The sequence below is a fragment of the Equus quagga genome, chromosome 6 (assembly GCF_021613505.1).
Source record: "Equus quagga isolate Etosha38 chromosome 6, UCLA_HA_Equagga_1.0, whole genome shotgun sequence".
Lineage (NCBI taxonomy): Eukaryota > Metazoa > Chordata > Mammalia > Perissodactyla > Equidae > Equus > Equus quagga.
Genome location: NC_060272.1, coordinates 73,871,053 through 73,892,591, shown reverse-complemented (window position 1 = coordinate 73,892,591; position 21,539 = coordinate 73,871,053). Strand labels below are relative to the sequence as shown.

The 21,539-nt window shown below is 44.7% G+C and overlaps 1 protein-coding gene across 2 annotated transcripts in view; it reads right to left on the bottom strand.

Moving 5' to 3' along the window:
- FLT1 (fms related receptor tyrosine kinase 1) overlaps positions 1 to 19,370 on the bottom strand; it is a 171,755-nt gene extending 152,385 nt beyond the window's left edge. For both annotated transcript variants that reach the window (XM_046665096.1, XM_046665098.1), the window contains exon 1: positions 18,965 to 19,370. In XM_046665096.1, coding sequence (XP_046521052.1) covers positions 18,965 to 19,028 — 64 coding nt within the window. In that variant the 5' untranslated portion in view covers positions 19,029 to 19,370. The remainder of the gene's footprint in view (positions 1 to 18,964) is intronic.
- Between the last annotated feature and the right edge of the window lie 2,169 nt (positions 19,371 to 21,539).

Here is a 21,539-nt window from a genome sequence, read left to right as displayed (position 1 = left end):
TATACATACCTACCTACACGTGTGCATACACTTTTCTCTCCGTGAAAACGTCAAGTTTGTCTTACGTGTGGTGGGGAGGTAGCTATAGAAATGAAGGAGGTTTTTGATGTGTATGTTTTAATTGCACTGTTCATTCTCTTAGACATACGGAAAGCTCTTTCCAGGCTGGGATTTAGAAATTGACTTGTATTCGGCAATAGCATGAAGCTCTGCCTCACTGCTGACTAATCCCTTATAGAGATAAGATTATTTGCGACTTTAGATGGACACACAGGATATTTTAGATTAGGGTGATTGTGCTCGTGATCTCAGGGTCCACAAAAGGCTGAATGTTTAGGTAGCTGCTGTCTGGTAACAATACATTTAATTTGTGGAAAGCTGCTGTCCCAGGAACCTGCTATTTCCCTTTACGTCTTTACATTCTATTGAACGCACTGTTTCACCACACAGACCCACAAAAGGAATTCACCGGCTTCTTGCTTTAGAGTTTTTGCTGTTCTAAGTAATTTCCAAATCATTAGATTTGAAATGTGAAGGCTCTGATCTCCGTGCCTTCATAGAAAATTTAAAATACTCATCTATATAAGTTTTATGTTTTGAATTCAGGTGTAAAAAACAGTGAAAAAATGATTTAAATGTTTAATTTCAGCATTTAGCATTGGCACTACCCTATAGATATATTCATTTGATTATATCTCTACTATGATTTGCTTGTTTTAAAGCTGTCTTACAATTCACATTTTAATTGTTGCTCAACAAAACCCATAAATAGCTTTAGCAGCACGTGGCACAGAGGACACCACACTATTAGCCACTGAAGTGGCTGATGTCTAAAATATTCAGAACTTGGACAGTCTTTGTTCCACCCATGCATGGGCTTTTGATTTGACTCATTGTCCCTTAAACTTTATAAAAGCCATTTAAAAGAAAAAATCTGTATGGTTTAAGATGTTTACCAAGAGAAAAGTACTCTAATACCATCGACATTCCTACTGTCAATGTTTACGAGGGGGCATGTCTTCAGTGTACCTCTCTGAGCTTTTTACTCGACACTGCCTTCTCAGAGGGTCATGGTTTAACAGGGCACATTCATTTATCATTAGGCCTGTCACTAGGCTACCATCAGGAGCCTACCCTCCCAATGACCTGTACCCATGCACAGCTCCTTTTCATGTGACATCAGAGTTAATTAAGGTTGGTCAGTGAGAAATCTCCTGCCAACCAACAAGTTACCTTGTCCCAAAAAATGCTTTACTCCCATACCGCTGTTCTTTATTGAATAGGTTCAGAAACCACCTCCACAGAGCTGTCTAACAACCCGTCACTTCAATTTACCGTACAATGTCATGGAAGTTATCTGAGCTGCCTGGAGCAAGGGTCAAGCTCTGGTTGACAGGGCACGAGACACAGCTCATAAAGTATTTCGCAGAAAAGCCTGGCAGACCTTCATCTGGTCAGTTATACAAAGGGAGATGAACAGAACAAATGGTCTTCACACCCTAAAAATGCACAGAGGAAGGTTTTGTCCGGTAGGCAGGGCCTGGACACATGTTGGTTTCTCTCTCAATAGCAGGCAATACATTCCATTTTTGTATGTATTTACAGTGGGGACTATACTCCCCACTGGCCTATGTTGTTATCCAATGTTACTGTTCAGAGGACTGTGGGGAAACTGAACCTGATGTCCTCTTACATACAATGGATCATAATCACCAGTAGTGTTAGTTTATGTCAATTCACAAGTTATTTCAGGCCAGAATATATTAATTTTCAGGTTAGCAACACCTGGAAAAAAGATTGCTCAGTAGAGGTACAATTTCAATAAAAACACATGCAATACATGCAGGATTAAATATACGACACTTGGCTTAATGGAAGTAATTGATTTTTGGTGGTGGTTGTTAATCTTTCATCAATTGATGCACCCTCTTTAGAATCATTTGCTATATAAGAATCAAGTATCAAGTCAGTGTGAGAATGCGTACAGCTGAAAGAGCATTTGGATAGAATTGCATTATTAGGAATAGTAGTAATACTAATAAAACGCTCAAACTGCTCTAAATTGTTTAGGATTACAAGTTTCAGTTCTGCCAAAGGTACCCTCCATATTCTTTTAAAATAAAAAATTATTAGTCTGGAAGCATAGTTCAGTATGTATGTGAGCCACAATTTAAAATCTAAAGTTTTCCCTATTTAACGTGGCATTTGGTTTACAATTTGGTCTACCACCAAATCCTTTACCAAATACTCTGTGTCCATTACTCTTCAATACCAAAGTTCCAGGCATCTCTGGAGACAATGACAGCAGCTCTCCAGATCTCATCTTCATGCTATTTGCGTGGATCCCTGTGGGTTCCCTTAGGAAGAAAAGCACCACAGAAAAGATCTGGGAGATATTTATCAGTTCAAGGTAGGAGCTTGCCATATGTTAAAGCATGAGAATGAGAACTTTTACATTTTAGTTTAGCCACTGCCTATAACCTGTCATGTAACATAGATAATCTTCAGATTCACACACAGTTCTTTCTGGAAAAAAATGAATACATCATGGAGCTGTATGTTGTGATGCTACTAAGTAATCATAAAAAAATGTATCATGCTGAAGTTTTAATTTTGAATCCAAAATAATTTCTTAAAATTTTTGTATAAAAAAAATGAAAAAGAAGAGGGCAGCCCCATGGCCTAGTGGTTAAGTTTGGCACACTCTGCTTCAGTGGCCCAGGTTTGGTTCCCGGACGCAGACCTACACCACTCATCACTGGCCATGCTGTGGCGGCAGCTCACATACAAAATAGAGGAAGACTGGCAAAGATGTTAGCTCAGGGTGAATCTTCCTCTGCAAAAAAAAAAAAAAAAGAAGAAGAAGAAAGGCTAGCAAGCAGATAGCAGACAGATAGCAGACATGCACCTTAACATGCTAGCTATTCATACAAGAAAAAGCAGAAAACATTATTATAGCTAACCCAATATTTGGTCTGTTCTTTTCATATATTCTTCAACCTTATAATCCATTACAAATAAAGACAAAGTATCATTTGCATATAAAAATAGAGGAGAAATAAAATGAGACTGGAAGGCTGAGTATGATGAAGTGCTTACATTAATTTTAAGCTTACTCTCTTACAGTTTATGAAGTCTAAACTCCACGGAAAACATTTTTCTGGAGTACTTTAGACTGTCTATAAAGAAGGTGCTTTATAAATTCACTCACTAAGAGGAAACTTGAGAGATCTCTGTCTTTGTAACCAATAATATATACAAACCCTCTGACCTTTGAGATTTAAATGGCCAAGAGTGTGCAATAAAGTTATCCATCATAAGGGAATTGAGTTTTTGAAAGCTATGTTAGCATATTTTCTAAGACTCATTAAACACTATTCTTGACCATTGTGTCTCTGTTGTCAAAGTCAGTTTCCTTCTAAATTAAACAATTTGACATACAATTGCTTTTCATTACACATGTTTTGGAGACTAATCCTGCTTAAACAATGGGATGGGCATGTTGACTGAACTGTTCTTTTTAATTCTGGGTTCCTTTAATTTTCATGTTTTCTTCAGACTCGCTTAATTTACATAGTAAATTAAGGAAATTAGGAAGCTGTGCCTTCCTAAGATTTTACAAACTTTAAAAAAATCTTATCTCAGATTAAATTAATGTTCTATAAATTTTGCTGAGAGTCAAGGGTCTGGAAGGGAAAGTAACCCATTAAAAGCAGTATGCTTCCACCCGAGTATCCCAATTTTTAAAGAAATAATTTACTGAATGTTTTTTAAAGTCATTTGTACCCCAAACCTGGAGAATGCTGGTTTTAATTCTCAGAGCTTTTTACTTATATACTTTCATTAATCTATCTAGAAATTTGTTTCCAGAATTAGGCTTTTTGATATCATCCAAAATATCACATCTCTGATGGGAGAAAAAACAAAACACCAACTTCTGTTACCAGTTGGCTATCAGCCTAAGAGGCTTTAAAATAGATCATGAATCAGCTCATTCTGGAGGACAAGACTAAAACCACTAAGTAGAAGTAACATGAAACCAGAAGGAAGAACTCTGTAGAGAGGTAGTAAGGTCCCCAATACCAGAGCTGTCCCCACAAAGTTCAACCACCACCTCCCTGGATGAGGTTGATGCCCTGGGTGAAGGCTTGGACACCCATCCATGATTCCAGGAGTCTGGGAACTCTTTTCCCTCAGTTATCTACGTTTCTTATCTCCCTTTCACTGCCAGCCAACCCTGGGTTTTTCCCTACTGCATTCCCGATATGACCCCTTCCTCTCACCCCCTTCACCTTGCTGATTTCTCCAGTCTTTAACCTCACCATTTATTCTTCTCTTTAGTATTTTAAACATATACTAAGAGAAGGATACAATAATAAACAAGACTGCTTTCTTTAAAGTGTTTATAACTTAAGCTGAACAACAAAGTATATATAGATACATGCAGTTTTATACTTATAAATGACTTTTCATATAAATATAAAATTACATTATATTTGTGTGTTATCATGGGGAAGGACCAGATGCGGGGGAAGCTAACCCAGCCCAGAGTGAGGGACGTTTTCTCAGAAGAATAACGTTGAAGGTAAAACCTGAAGAATGAGTGCGTGTTTGCTCAAGGAAACACCAGGCTCTCTTTTTCTCTCCTTCAAAGGCTTCCAAAGCTTCAAACCCTCTAAAGGTCATCTTTACTTTTTAAACTTTGTTTTATTTTACCAACTGCCCTTAATTCTCTTGCTTCTACAACTCTGCTTCCTTTGACCTCTCTGCTGAGAGGAGAAAGCCCTATTATCTTCTTCCAGTGCTCTGGTTTGAGGTTTTTTTTTTTTTAGTGTGGGATTTATGTGACTTCACTAGCCATGGAAAAAAAGCCACAACAGAACATTCTCTAGAAGATATGCCACCCAGGTCACATTGTGCTTTTTGAAGTCATATTTTGAAATCATGGAAGAGTTCTGGGATGGGGATGCAGCAATGAGGGGAATAAAAGAAAAGAAAGTGATCAGATGTGATACATCAGCCAGGACTTAACTTGGCCTTCCTTTTCTCTCTTCTTCCTAGCCAACACTGTGGATGGTCCATAGCCAATAGGAAATAGTTTTCCCACTCAAATGTCCTTATCCCAGATGGTAAAAACAATGGCAGCAACAGTAAGCTTCCCTAGTATCTTTAGGCTGTGTTGGTGTACCTAGAAATTAAGGATCTCAATCAACTGTCTCTTCTGTGCTGTTTGTGCTGAACCTTGACCAGCTAAGAGTACTCCAGCAGAAGGGCTCATCTAAAGGGAAAATCTCTTGGGAACCATTTCTCTAGTGGCTGGGCAGCTTAGATCTTCATTCTGAATTCTGAGTCTAGAATCACCTCAGGAAAATATGGCCAGCTCAGCTAAGGACAAGAAAAGGGTCACTGGAACCAGAGGATGGCCCAAATGGAAGGAACAGAACATTACAGATGTGTAGGGAGAATTATTGCCAGCACTTAGACACATTTTAGCCAGCCTTCTCCACCCATGCTCACACACAGATTCTTAGAAATGAACCAGTGTGGAACCACAACTCCTACAAAAGCCTGTGAGACCCAGCGGAATGGCTAGGATACAGTCTCAGTCAGTTCAGCCAGCATTTATTGACTGACTACTATGTGGCAGGCACTGAACCAGAATCACAGCTGCGAAGATGGATCAAAACCAAGTTCCTCCTCTTAAAGAGCTTTCAGCCCTGAGCAGCCTCTTAGGACATGAGTCATCTAGAAGTAGATTAGGTGAATACCAAGAAGCATAGAAGATTATCTACAGACAACAAATAGAGATCACCTCAAGACTGTAGATCTTGTTTTTGAATAGCACATTTTTGAGTATAGGGAGTCACATTCTGATTCACTTCAGTATGACTCAATTCAGTAAATTCACAGTGAACTTCACAAAATAAGACACTTTCTCAATGGTCAATGCCTAGTACAATGAATACAACCATCTTTATATCTTGAGATAAAATATCATGGGTTACGGGGGCCTGCTGGTGACGTACGGTTAAGTTGGTGTGCTTCGCTTTGACTGCCCAGGGTTTGTGGGTTTGGTTCGTGGGCATGGACCTAACACCCCCTCATCAAGCCATGCTGTGGCAGCATCCCACAAAGAGGAGCTGGAAGGACTTACAACTAGGATATACAGCTATGTACTGGAGCTTTGGGGAGGAAAAAAAAAAGAGGAAGATTGGCAACTCATGTTAGCTCAGGGCCAATCTTCCTCACCAAAAAATCACATACCTAAAAAAACAAAAAAAGCCCCAAGTTCCTGAGATAAAACACCTTTATCATTTGACCAAGCTTTCCTGCATCTTTAAAAAAAAGAGAGAGCGGGCATTAATATAATGGGTTAACTGATGATAACTGCTTGAGCACTTTTTTAAGGGAATATATTAAAATGTTCTAAAATAAAAGTCTTCTATGCGTGCCTGAACTCACAGTGGAAGTTGGACATAAACCTAGAATGATGACCAGTTATGAAATTGGCATCGGGAGAATTAAATTCAATATGATCCATGTTTTTCCTCATGAAATTATGGCAGGAAATATACATTCCAAAACACTGTAAGAAAACATATTTCTCAAAAGAAATTTCTACTCCCACGTTTATACTTAACATTCTCCCAAAAAGATGAGTGAATTACTCTAGCAAGGCAATCCCATGCCCATCTGCTTGGCCTGTAAAGCACAGTTAAAATAAAAAACAACTCTATGTCTACATTTTAGGATTTTACTATTTCTAAAAAGATATACTTAGATATAGAATCACTAAGGTTCAAGTCAGTCTAAAAAAGCTAAAGTGAAATAGAAATTCCTGAAAATTAGCATTCATGTTAGTGTCCTGAATTTCTAAGTGAGTTTGTGTGGCAAATACTTTGCATAGGGTATTTTTCATTTACCAGTTTTGAGGACAGGAAATGGGATGGGGAGTGAGTGGCAGGAACACTTTTAATCTGCATATCAACAATGTGTGTCAAATATTTCCTAACCCTCAAGAAGCTATAGTACACAAAGTCCATTCAAGGGCAATACAATTACTCAATTCCCATGCTTTTTTCCTTTCTTTTTTCTCTACTTCTAGCAGAATTCCCTAGGGAGAAGATTCTGAAGCTATATAAATTTCCAAACAACAACAGAGAACAAAAATCTGATCCGTCAGGAGACGTTTAGTGGAAAAGAGAGTTAAACAGTGTTTTCCTTAAAGAAAACAATCCCTTTAATCATAAATAAAATGATGTAACAAGAGTTTATATTGCTTTTTAGAATTTTTGTTTGCAATCCCCTCTAATATATCCTGCCTTTCCATCTGTTTACATGTATTTTTTTGGTTTCTCTAATGCCAATTTAGAAAAAGAAAACAATCATAAAACTCAAGCAGAATATATATCACCACTCCTTGTAACTGTCTTCAAAGCATATTTCCATTTGACCACACTTTCCACTATTTCCTTGGAACAAAGGTAAAACTCCTCAATAGGTAGGAGGATAGGATTTTTCTCCGATTCGGATCAACATGGTCATATGCTGGTGTTGAAAACTGCCCCTCTCCAAGTAATGGATGAAGGAAGAAGAAGTCAACTGCTTTTTTCTCTTTCCTGACTTCTGGTAGGTTTGAATATCTGAAAGGAATGATCTAAGGAGGAGGAAGAGACAGAAGGAGCAACAGGGCTTAAAGAAACGCTTCCATTTGTGATCGTGGTACAAGGACCTCCAATCAAAAAGGGAAATCATCTGGGGATATAACGTACATGACAGTGTAGTTAACACTGCTATATGGTAGTTTGGAAAGTTGCTTTAGAAAAAGGGAAACCAAAGCCTATAGCTGTGGCCATCCCAGACTGAAAAGGAACTCCCTCTAGGAAAATGTTCTTGGACGGTTGTCTTTTTCTGCACAGATATAATAGCTTTTTATTCTAAACCCTGAAAATGAAACTTTTTGGTTTTTCTTAATTCCTAGAGTTTATCATTCAAGATATGTTGGGTAAATGTTAGTACAAACAGCACTGATTTCAAAGTCAGAAAGACCTCGGTTTGAATCCTGGCCTGGATACTCTGTAAGTTTACGACCCTCAGCAAATCACCAAGTTTCCCTGAGCCTCAGGGTATCAGTTGGTAAAACAGTTGAGCGTGCATGTTGGATGGTTATGAAGAGGTTCACCTGAGCTGACATATACAGCACCTGTGCTTAGGAGGCGCTCAGAACGAACATCCTCCACGTCCCCTGGGGACATATTCAGTGCTCCCCCTCCCTCAATTCACATAGCATCTGCCTTCCGGCTGAAACATACATCCACATCCTTCCCTGTACTCCAGTTCCGTTAAGAAAAAGCTCCGAGTCTTTGAGGTTTCTGGGATCTAAAAGGTGCACAGAGAAGTAGATATTTGATTCCTGGAAACAATCTTGGCAGAGGGTATTCCTGGCTTTTTCAGAGGACCTGCCTGATGAGAGCTTTTCCAGAATCAAAAGCACTGGCCTCATACATCCTCCTATGTAATCTGTAAAGCCACATATAGGAGAGCAGTTTGGAAGCCCATATAAAATCATGTTTTTAATGGCTTTTTCTGACTTGAACTTTTTGGAAGGTCCTTGAATACCCATGATAAGAAAACCCACATGATTAAAATTCTGTCTTAATGGAGACTTTAATGGTGTCTATCACACGCAGCAGTGGAATCTGCCAAGGCCACTTTAAGCTGGAATAGCAGGGGCTTCTCACATTCTTTGGAAATGGCAAAACCCCAAGGATAGAATGGTTTAGAAAGAAGGGAAAGACCAACACCCTCTCATCGATGCTCTTTTCTTTCTCCCCTTTTCATCTAGGCTGTAAGTTGTGGTAAGAGGAGCGAGGTTTGGAGTCTGACAATCACATTGAAATAATTCCAGCTTTACTTACTATTTCTGTGATCTCGGGAAAAGTATTTAATTTACCTAAGCCTCAGTTCCCTCATGTTTAAGAGTACTCTACCTACCTCCTGCGACTGAGTAAAATGATATATGTAAATCAAAGTGCCCAACAATCCACAGGGGTCAGTTTCCTCCTTTCTCCCTCCCCCAAAGGACACATCCTCCAGAAGAAGGTGCTCAGAGAGCCTATGATACAAGCCCCAAGACCTGCAGGGCAGCTTGCATTTGGAATGTGCGGGTGAGCGGTCCTCCCTTGCTGCTGTCGGAGGAGGCTAGCCCCCTACCCCCACCCCCGACATGGCATCCCGCATTAGTCATGGCCTGAGTGCCCTAATCAAAAGATTTACAAATAGAAAGCTCTTCCATTGGACCACTTGCTCATTCCCAGGTACTGTTTAGAAGGGCGAAGGCATTAGTCACTACTATTTTCTTGGCCAAACTCCAGCCTAACATCTTGACTGAAAAGAAAAGGCTAAGTGCTAAATATGGCGTGGCAGATTGAAAAATATGGCCACGATTTTGTGCAGCTCCTCTTATCAGGAGAGGAGCCTGTTTCCCCATGCCTCGACTCTGCGTTAAGATCCGCTTTGACCAATCGAATGTGGCAGAAGTGGTTTTGTAGGAGTTCCAAAGCCCAGGCTTCAGAAGGCCTTGAGGCTTTCACCGTCGCCCTCTTGGACCACCCCTGCCTCCACGTAAGGAAACCAGGGCTAGACAACTGAATGGCAAAAGACAGTGTGTGGGGCGAGGCCCAGTGACAGCCAGCACCAAGGTTTCTGTTGAAATGCCAGGTGACTACAGCTGCATGAGCGACCCAGGTGAGACCGGAAGAAAAACCACCTAGCTGGACCCAGCCCAGATTTCTAACCCAGGACTCATGAGACATAATGAATTAGTGTTGGAGGCCACTGAGTTTGGGGGCAGCCTGTTATGTAGCAATAGATGACAGATACAAATGCTATGCTGACTCAGCCCTGCACAAGCAGTGATTCAGTAGTGGGCAAAGGATACGTTCTTTCTGTATCTGAAAATAAAAGCGTCCAAGTGGAGCTCACGTAATATTAGGCCTTCAGTGCCCTATAGGTACCCCTAGAGGCTCTCAGGGAAGGAGAAAAAGCTTGAATTCTTGGTGTTTCACAAGAAGGGTCCCAACATCGTGGTTCTACACAACGAGAGGCCAGCTCTGTCTCCAGCAAGCAGCAACTTTTCCCACCAAGGAGGACAGACCCCTGGCATATCACAAAAGTCAGCAGAACCATACTGCTCCAACAGGTAGAATTTGGCCACCCAGGTTGGGGATGCTGATCTCAGCAAAGGAAATGCAGATGCAGAGGCTCAGTTAGGGGCAAATCATGGTGAGGCTTCAGAGAGCATTGTGTGGGGCACATTGGAGGGGAGCAGGAACCAAGGCATGTGGGTGCCCAGGACAAGTCAATAGTTGGGGACCTTTCAAAAGGATTCTGTAGACATTTGCCAATGTTTATATAGAGGAAAGGCAGAGCACTCTGTGGTGTAAGGCAGAGAAGGAGGACTGCTCTTAGCTCTATTGTCTTGACCAGCAATTCAGTTCTGGTTCCTAACTCACATACCTCACATGGCAAAACAGACTTACTTTCCTCAGAAGGTAATTTTGCCACATCTATTGAGGTCACACACCCCAAGCACTTTATCCTAGTATTTGTTCTGCCGCACTCTAGGACCAAGTCCTCTTCCTGGCAGGAATTCTCATAAATACAGTTTCCTCTACCTTGTTATATGTCTAGTGATGATTTAGTGCCTTTTACAGACTGGAATCTGGGCAGGGGCCTCCCAGGTGGCCAGGCCTCTCAAACCAGCCCCAAGGCAGAAGCTCTCTAACTGTGGTCTCTGGATCAGGTGCATCAGCATCACCTGGGAGCTCATTAGAAATGCAAATTCTTGGCCCCACGCCAGACCCAGGGAATCAGAACCTCTGGGGTGGGGCCCAGACTCTGTAGCATAGCAAGGTCGTCAGGTGATTTGGATGTGGGATAAAATATGACGTCTTAACCTTGGCTACACATTGGAATCACCCAGGAGCTTTAAAATTACTCATGCCTGAGTCCCACTCAAAAGAGTGTGACTAAATTGGTCAGGGCAGCAGCCAGGGCAAGAGGAGTTTTAAAAGCTCCCCAGGTGATTCTAATGTAGAGCCAAGGCTAGGGACCATGGCCCTAGAGAGAAGTAAAGAATTTCACAGAACTCAGTTGGCAGACTAATTACTAATCAGGGTTTTGCTAAAGGTGGCCTTGAGTTTAAGCGGTTTCATATTTGTATATAATAAAAGCCAGGGCTTTCATTTATACAAGGTTCACTTCAGGCCTCTTTTAACAAAAGGATCTGATCATTGTTACAGCTTTGCTTGTGTGGACCACATGGGTGGGTCTGTGAAAGGAAATCCATTCACACTCCACCCCTTAAATAGAAGGAGAGAAGAACAGGCTGAGAAAAAGTGCCGGTCAGCACTGTGATAATCTGTGAAAAGACAAAAGCCTTTGCCAACATTTGCAATAATGAGACAAGGAAGAATGTTAGTGCAAAACATTAAATTTCAAGCCAGTAAGAAGCACAAAGAATTTATCAGCCGTAGCACAACACAAGGAGACGGTGATGCCTCCTTGAGAACAAAGGTTCCTTCTGGAGAGGGCGCTTACCTCCGCTGGTCTTTACCACCAAGTAATTTTGTTTTGGAAGCAAATGCCTTATAAAACTTTATTTACGGTTAATGCATATCTATTTAATGGCACTTTAACCACTTTTTACCAACTCCCTGTTTTCTAATACCTTGATCTTCCCACCTCTGATTTGGTTAACCATGGTGTTCTTCAAGACCACAACCTCCGTTTACAAAGTCTAAGATTTTGTGAAAAGATCCTGGAAGTAGGACACAGGTGTCCCTGCAGAAGACAGGGCATGAGAACAATGTGGGAGCCAGAAGAGGCTCCTGGCTGGCCCAGGTCTAGTCCCTTAGTCACACAGGTCAAAGGTCATCACAGGATGTTGGTGAAGAGGATTTAGACCCTGTCGCCAGAGCTAAGAATCCTTTACTAAAATCAGTGTTTCTTAATTTTTAATTAACAAAATATGTGGGGACTTTATTAAAACATAGGGTCTGATTCATTAGGTTTCCAGGGGATGCTGGACCATGGGCCACACTTTGAGAAGCAGGTTTTGACTATGTTCTGGGCATGTGCAAAGTGTGGGGGTGGGGGTGGGAGGAGGGGAAGGGAGGCACCAACTTAAGCCCAAACCGTGGGATTCAGATTTTTCAGAACACGTCTCCTGCCTAGTAGGGTGGTCCTGTCAGGAAGAACCCATCCTACAAAAGAGGCTATCAGGCAGACTAGCCTGGCATACAAAGGCTCCTATTGAAACAAAGCCTTGGGGCCGGCTCCGTGGCCAAGTGGTTAAGTTGGTGCACTCCGATGCGGCGGGCCAGGGTTTGGATCCTGGGCGCCGACATGGCACTGCTTGTCGGGCCACGTTGAGGCGGCGTTCCACATCCCACAACTAGAAGGACCGGCGACTAAGATATACAACTGTGTACGGGAGGGGTTTGGGGAGACAAAGCAGAAAAAAAAAAAAAAAGATTGGCAACAGTTGTTAGCCCAGGTGCCAATCCTTAAAAAAAAAAAAGAAACAAAGCCTTGATTCTGAGTGTGGCCAGGTCTCTGTCATTCAGGTTTGCATGAGGTGCCATAACCCAAGGACTCAGGTTGAGTCTATGAAAGGACAAGTAAGTCAAACCATAAAATCCGAGAGCGCTGTTGTCTCTAAAAACTGTATAAGACACTGCAGAGTAAAACTGAAGTACTTGCCACCTCACCAACAGAGGCCAAGACAGGACTTCTGCACAGACCGAAGCCTGGCTTTGCTGCCTGAGAGGCCCCAGTGAAGCATCAGGACAAAACAGGAGGAGATGAGAGGAGATGGGTGTCTCAGAGAGCTGAGGATCACAGTGGATTTCCTGCCTCTTAGTCACTCACTGTGGAGGACAAACATGACCTATCGTCCCTCTAAGGAAGACTCTGTAACCGAGGCCAAATGGACAGGTAGGAGTACATTAATACACTGGAATAAATTCATGTCTGGCCCTGAGGACTTTCTTCCTTGAAATGATAGTGTGGCAGCATCATTCATTTGTTCTAACACTTACTGAGTGCCTCCATGCCAGGTACTACAGCTGGTGCCAGGACCTCAGGACAGCTAAGCCATGGTCTCTCCTCCTCAGAGAGCGAAGGCACAGACTCGTAAACAGAATACTAGCAATGCAAGATGAAAGGAACTGGAGGAGGGGCACACAGAGAGGCTATATATAGGAGGGTATGCACAGGAGTGGAAGAAACTGCTAATTCTGTCTGGGGCTATCAGGAGAGCTCGTGGAGATGGTGGTTTCTGAGCTGGATTTTAAAGGCAGTGGGGCGGAGATGCTGAGGGAGGAAAAGGATCTTGCAGGCAGACAAACAGCATGAACATGGAATGATGAAGTACGAGAGAGTGGTGAGTAATTTCTTTGACCGGGGTAGTTTGTGTGGTTGGGACACAGGGTGTTTGGAGGGAAATGGTGAAAGATGAAGCTGGTACGTAAGCCACAGCTATGTAAGCCACGGTAGTTCCAAAGAAGGATTCTGACTGCTCACAGGAAAAATGAATCTTTTCACCGAATCTCTCAGGGCAATACTGAGCAGCCATAATTTTTATATTCTTAATTTAAACCCCTTATGGGCTTCAAGAAAATGGAAGAAAATTTCATATTAAAAAAAGATGCCAGAGTTTAAAAAGAAATGTTAGCACTATAATAATGTCATTCAACAAATATTTAAACATCTCTACTCTGTGGTAGAGGAAATATAAAAATGAAGAAGAAATGTTATCTGTAGTATGAACATCAGGTTCTGTTCCTGGGTCTGCCACTAGCCAGCTGTTGACCTTGGAAAAAATCACTAAACTGCTCTGGGCAGATTTTCTCATCTCTGAAATGAGCAGAATGGATCTATGAGGTTCCATCTAGCGCTCACAATGTATGTGTCTGTGAGACAAGATCAAATCTCTCAAGGAGCTCAAAATCAAGGGGAGGAGCAATAACCAGCAATGACTCTGAGGCATCCAGCTTCACCAAGACTGATGGGAAATCCCCAGGAATTCTTGACATCCCCCCACGTCCGCCCCAGCAGCAATGCAGGAAACCTAGTCCGCTATCTTCAGCAGACTCAATGGAACCACTTCCTTAATGAAACCCCCCTGCAGGCCCAGATGCTAAGCCCGAGACGTTCCTTTCAAGCTCTCCCTCAATTACCCCATTCCTCCCATTTCCTTCCCCTCCCTCAGTCTGGTATAGAATCCAGTAATTTAATCAGCAGCATGCAATTTCCAAGGCACCCAAGTGTGTGAGGAATCAACAATGATCCTGGAAAGCATCTGGCAAATCTTGTCATTTCTTATGAGCCCCACCAGTATACTAAGGCCAATGGAAGAGAATGGACTGTTCAATTAAATTGTTTAAACCAAATGCAACAGGTGCTGTTAATGCTTTTAGCCATTCCTAATAATATATTTTTACTTAAAAAAAGCAAGTTCTGTTATTATTTCAAATGTCCTTCCTCCCCTATCCCCAATAACAAATATTCTGAAAAAATTATATTTACTTGATATCCAACAAACTCTTGACCGTGCAACTGAACCAAGAACCTGACTAACACCAGCAAGCTTTGCATTTAACACCCTTGTGCTGACAGAGCTTCTCTCCCACTTTCTCTCCATTCTTATGCCCACTCACATCTATCTAAAACACTACAGAAGCTACTGACTCTGTTATTAGTTCTTGCTTTGTAGAACTTCCCAAACCAGAGTAAACATCAGCCAAAACTTTGCAATGGGTTGGATAACCTTCCTCAAGGACATTGCATTTTTTTGTCAATATAAAACCATTTTATGCAAAATACCATTTTCAACTTCTATATTGTATACATTCAAAGCAGATTTAGAATGTCTCAATAGTTTTTGGTAAGGAGAACAAAGTGATTATTTGGTTTGTTCTAAAAAGACATAAAATAGGTTCCATTTTAAATAAGAGGTTTAGTATCCTTGTTGAAATCTGAAACTCTTTTAGAATGAAGTTATTTTTTGATCAAATAACTGAGCATTAATAAATCAAGAAACACAATTGGGTTTAGAATGACTGATTTCCTTAACAGAGTTAATAGAATGAGAGTTATGAAGTAGAGTCTACTTCATAGAGTTACGTATTCTGCTAGTTAAAAAAAAGCCCTGCGAGGCCACCCTGGTGGTGCATCCGTTAAGTTCGGAAGCTCTGCTTTGGCGGCCCGGGGTTTGCCGATTTTGGATCCCGGGTGCGGACCTATGCACTGCTTGTCAAGCCATGCTGTGGCAGGCGTCCCACATATAAAGTAGAGGAAGACGGGCACGGATGTTAGCTCAGGGCCAGTCTTCCTCAGCAAAAAGAGGAGGATTGGCAGCTGATGTTAGCTCAGGGCTAATCTTCTTCAAAAAACAACAACAGCCGCCCTGGATAATGATGACTACTGGCTTGGGCATCTTTTTTTTCCTTAAAGATTGGCACCTGAGCTACCGTCTGTTGCTGATCTTCTTTTCTTCTTCTTCCCCCCAAAGTGCCCTGGTACATAGTTGTATATCCTAGTTGTGAGTCCTTCTAGTTGTGGCATGTGGGACACCGCCTCAACATGGCCTGACGAGTGGTGCCACGTCTGCGCCCAGGATCTGAACCAGCAAAACCCAAGCGGGGCGTGGGAACTTAACCACTCGGCCACAGGGCCGGCCCTTTGGGCATCTACTAACAGCCTAGCTCCTGCAACCCACTAAAGACCAAGTTAATTGGTTTGTCAGGTGCATTCTACCAGTGAAAAAGAAAATACAGTGTGATCACTGATAGCAGAGAAACTCAGTTCATCCTTACAGCCTCAGCTCCAGCATCACAGGGTTTATCATCCATTCTATATGCAAATGTAGATAGGGGAGGGAGAGAAAAGAGACAGACACTGTACTCAGTCTACTTCTGGGAATCATTCATTGAATTTTAGAGTCGGAAAGGACCTTAGAAATAAACATCTCTTAACTTCTGAATTTTACATATGAAAACAAAACATCCACTTAGTGATATCGAGAAAAGAAACGATAGCCTGTTATAGAATTTTCAACAGGGAAGGAAAAAATTTAAAATAATACTAAATAAACAAGGTGAAAATATTGAGGAACTCGAGTAGGTAGCTACATACAGTTCATCTGCAACACGATCCATCAGTAGGAAAACTACATGGGCTGCCAAAAGTGTTAAAGAACCAACATTTCAAATATGCAATTTGGAAAAACAAACCCCAAAAAGTATGACTTCGTAAACCTTGGAGAAAACAACAAAATCAAAAATTATTATGTAAAATTAGCTTTATTATGAAAGATTTCTTACATTCAATTTGGAAATGGGTATTATTTTCATGTACATCTTGATTTAACTTTATTTTATGAATGTAGACTTCCTTCACAGAATTCATAAGTGAAGTATTTCCAGTTATAGCAAGTTGTAAATGTTGGCTGCTCAAAAACACAAGAAAAATGGGGGCAGAAAAAAAGTTTCTGTGGCTTTAATCAAGGGCATGGTGCCTTAAAAGTAAGAAAATGGGACTTTGAGCTGGAGAAAAGAGGACTGGTATCCTTTCTAGAGGAAGAGACTGCACTTGAAAGGATCTGAATTACTGGCATCTTTTTATTTCCCCAGGATATTTGGAAGAAGGTAAATATACTCTTTAGGGAGAAATGCATTATCTTTTTGTTTTACTGAACCTTTGGTTATTTATACTTCAGTGCGCACACAGAGACACAATATTAATAACTGATAAATATTCAAAGGCTATATATAGCACCTGAAGGTGAGCACACCCTGCCCATGATGAGCGCCCACGAGGAGTGGACTCCTGACAAATCCACGCGACAGAAACTCAGCCTCTGTCTGGACACCACTCCCCAGAGATGCAGCTGCTCGGTTCAGTTTGAAAGCCCTGAGGCAGTTTAGAAGGTCGGTGGCTGATTGTTTTACTGTGAGACGTCTGCTAATCGGCTGGAGAAGCCTGTGGCTTGCAAAGGCAATTACAAAACCCAACCGCTGACAGAACATCCCCTAAAGCCGGAGGTAAAAGGCTTCTCACCCTGCCAGTGTTGTGTCTTGCTTTCTTTCTATAACGCATATGTAAGTTTTTAAAGGTCACAAAAGAGCTCCAAGATTTCTGCCTCATTTAAGTAAAATGAAATCTAAGAGCAATCACAAGCGGCTCTCACTCACGTGTCTGAAGACTTCGCGGAGCTCCTAATCACAAACAGAATTATCCTAAACTAGTCAACCCTGTTTGTGAAACAAAGATGAAGACATATATGTGAAGAAGAAAATCCAATCAAACAAACTTTCCCTCCATTTTTTGGATTCACAGTAATTTTACTTCGATTTACCTTTACATAATGGATGGACTTCAGCAAATTATTTAAATGGTCTAAGCAATCATATTTCAATATAAGCGACATTTCAAAACAAAAAAATATGTATTTTTGAAATAGAAAATACAATACTCCGTTTAACATATTTTAGCAACTTTCCCAACATATATCGAGTTCTCGGACATTACAATTTTGCCTTGCCTCGTCGTCTAACAGTTTTACCAATCTAACTGGAACTATTACTAGTTATTCAAAAATTGACACTGAGAAAGAATATTTCACTGTTACTGCTTTTTGGGTTTAACAAGCTTTTTTTTCCCCCTCTAATAGACTCAACCCTACTGACTTTCCTTCCCGGGAATCAGTGCGATAACTTACTTTACTGAGTTTTATTTCATATTTTACCCTTTCTCCACAATGCTTAAAATAAAGGCGCTCGGAAATCTGACTCTCTGTGCCCAGGGGGCCTGAACCAGAGGCCTTGGCCACTCAGCCCCGCTGGGCAGAGACGGCGAGGACGCTCTCCTAAATCCCCTTGGGCTTTGACGCCTGGATCGGGCGGCCTTCACCCTCAGGGTGGGTGTAACCTCCTGGCTGCAGAGGGTTCCCGCAGCCTGTTTCTCTTATGCCCGGCAAAGGGGCGGACCTCACCGATTCCTCAAGCTGCATCTTTCATCTAAGTCGTCCACCCGTTCTTCTCTTAGAATTTAAAGGCTAGGCTCGTGATTCCGAAACTTAACAGTATTTGGGCCCTCGGCTGCCCTCGTCGCTCAGGTTCACTAAGGTCGGCGACCTGGGCTGGACCGGCGGCAGAGGCCCCACCCGGGAGGCTGCGCGGAGCGCGCTCGGGCCCCGCAGTCGACGAGCGACCGGGAGGCGTGGACGCTCGTGGAATGTTCCTGGGGACAGTCGGGCTCGGGGGCCCCGAAGTGCGTCGAAGGATACCAGCGTTTGCCACCTCCTGGGATCTCTCTGCTCCTAGCAGGCACGCGACCCCCTCCAAGGTGGCTCTCCTCTTTCCCCCTCGAGGCGCGACGTCGTGGCCAGTGCCCAACATCACCAACGCCCGGGCCTCAGCCCAGCCCCCAGGCAGCCTCGCCGGCGGTCTAGGAGCCGCTGAGCCCGGCTCCGGAGGGCCCCACGAACCCGCGCCACGCCGCCTGGGAGCAGGCTCTTGATGTCAGGCAGGTCCAGGTGCGCGGCGCTCCCCGAGCCCGGAGCCTCGGCTGGGAAACCGGACCCGGGAGCCAGGCAGAGGATCAGCGACTTCAGCCGCAAAGGGGCAGCCCCAGCGGGGACCCGAGCGCTGCTCCAGCAGCCGTTCAGGGCAGCGACGCCCGCGGGCCCCCGCCAGCTCTCTCCGAGGCGCCCACACTGCCCAGAGGAGAAGGGGCGCCATCGTCCCAGGCGTGCCCACTGCAACTAGTGTCCCAGGTTCCCGCCGAGGCTTGCTTCTCGCGGCTGCAGCCTCACCTCCCCGCTTGCACCCGGTCCCAGCCCCACAGATTGTGTCCCTCGGTCGCCCCATCCCAGCCCCGGGCCCCGGCAGCGCCTCACCTGTGAGAAGCAGACCGCCGAGCAGCGCGCACAGCAGGACCCCGGCGTCCCAGCCCCTGATCATGGTGAGCACGACGCGGCCTGCTCACCCGGTGCCCGCGCTCCTCGCGGGCCAACGACCCAGCCGCCCGAGCCTGTCTTCTCGCGTTCCGCCACCGGCTCCACGCTCCGGCCTTATGCCCCGAGCGCCCCTCTCCGCGGCTCCAGCCAGGGAGACAACCACTTCCCCGGGTAATCCTCACAGCCTGGAGTCCTCTGGCTGCCGTGCCCCAGTCCCGGAGCCCGCTCCGAGCCGCCGCCGCCGCCGCCGCCGGGGAGGAGCCGCGAGGACTGTCTGCCCGGCGCGCTCCGAGCCTCCAGCGGACCTCGATTAAGAGGAGCCGAGGGCGGGGGCGATTTATAACCTTTCCCCGGCCCACTTCCTACCCTGGCACCTCCTTCCAGTGACGTCAAGGGGTCCCCCACCCCTCATCCGCCTCCCCACCTACCCTCTTCCTCCGGGACCAGATTCCCTACAGCTCCGGAGAGGGGCGGGGGCCGCCGAGGGCGGGTGGCTGGGGGCAGAGCGCGCGTCGGAAGACTGGCGACGCGGCCCGGGAGCGCGGCCCCGGCAGGTTCAGGGTCCTTGCTCCCGGCTCTCCTGCCCCGGTCCCCTCCTCCTTCCCTTAGCGCGCAGGAAATCCTTGCAGGCTCCCTCCGCCCGGTTTACTCAGCCCTGGGGGCCGCCCGAAGCTGGGAAGGGGACGAGGCTGGAGCTCCACTGCCCGGGGCGGAAAGTCCGATCCACGGGATGCTAGCCGCGCCTCCGCGACGGTGTCCTTGGCACGGAGGAGTGAGGCGCAGTCAGGCTCCCTCCCCTTCCTTGCTCTTCCCGCGCTGTCCAATCGCCCCCGACCCCTCTGACTGTCCCCAGACGTCTAGGATGGCGCCGGAGACCCTCGGCACAGTGGACTGGACCGGGAGTGCCCGAGGGGACCGGACGCTTGCTTGGCACCTTCGGGAAGACAGTGAACCCGCTCAGGTCCCTGGGGAGTGCGTATGAGTCTTTTTCGGCAGCATAGATGCACCCGCCCAAGTCATTTCCTAAACTCTTCGCTTCCTAGAAGCAAAACAGGCAATAACATCACGATACCTTTTTAAAACCTGAAGTATGAAATTGCTCCTGCAGCTTGTAAGGACCGAGCACTTGAACTCTATTTCCTAAATGCTCGAAAAAAATCTTTCTGGTGGCAGCTTGCTACGCAAGAGGAGTACTTCTGCGGCTCTTCAAACAAAACCCGGTGAAATTAACTTGAGGCGCTGGAGCATTTGCGATGACACTAATTCCACTTTGTTCTTCAATTGTCTTCATTACCTTAACAGCTGAAATCGTCCTAGGCTCCACGGAGCAGCCTCGTCTTGTCTCTGTAAATATCGCTGGCTTGAAAAATAGTTCTATTGGAACCTGCCAGATGGGCAAGATAAAAGGAACTGTGATGGTTCCTAAACGGGGCGAGAGACTTCCTGAAGGACTACTTCCCCGCCTAGGAAAGTTGGGCAACCCGAAGTTGCCACACCTTTGGGTGGCAGAGCAAGGACAGGTCCCCGCCACCGGCCGCCCCACGCTGGAAGCGCGCGTCCGCGCACCTGGCGCCGGGGCGCCTGAACCACAGTCCCTTGTGGTTCGGAAGAAAGGAAGACCGCGCAGCCCTTGCTCGCCCGTCAGCTTCGTCAGCCCTTTCTATTTTTCCAGTGCTCCTTACCATTCCGCCTGGCTCCTTTTCTCTGCCTCCCTCAAGCCTGATTCCTCCAAAACCACAGGATCATTCCGTGAACAGTTAGCACATAGGGATCGCAGGGCTGGAGGCTGACAGCAGATCCTTCTCGAAACTGGTCCGGCAGCCCGTCACAGTCTGGGATACACCCGAGAGCCACGGTGTCCCTTTGCCTCACTTCAGACTACCTGTCTCTCCCACGGTTTCTCCCAAGGAGCAGCTCTCAGCGTTGCGCGTCTGTAGCGCCTCACAGGAGACAGACAGACGTGTTAGAGCCAAAAACACTGTGATGGGACGAGATCTCCGCCTTCTAAGGGGCTCAGAAACTGGGGAGGAACTTGACGGGAGTAAAGAGGCCATGACGATACAGTGCAAGGATCACAGTGCTGGAGGGGGCTTGAGACCCCGTTGGCCCAGAGAAGAGTTGGTCAGTCCGGACAACTCAGGGGGGCTTCTCAGGAGAGACACTTAGCTGGTTCTGGGAGAAAGTGGTCCATAGTAAAACCCACAAAAGTTTAATGCAACTTTTCAAATGCTATTTGATTTTTTAAAACACACAGACAGCATTCCACTTACCTGCTGCAAGAAATTAATTGATTCGGAGTTTATTTGTGAAGCCAGAACAGGTATTATTGGACAGCTGAAACAATCTTCATAGTCTAAGACGCCAGTCCACGATGCTAATAGATTACTCAGTTAGTTAAGGTTAAAAGAATCGTGGTCAAATCGAACTTAATTTACACCAAAATCATTCTGTATCGAGTGGTCCTCCACAAATTCCCCAAGTATGCTTTTAAGAAGTTGCAGGCTTTTAATTGTAG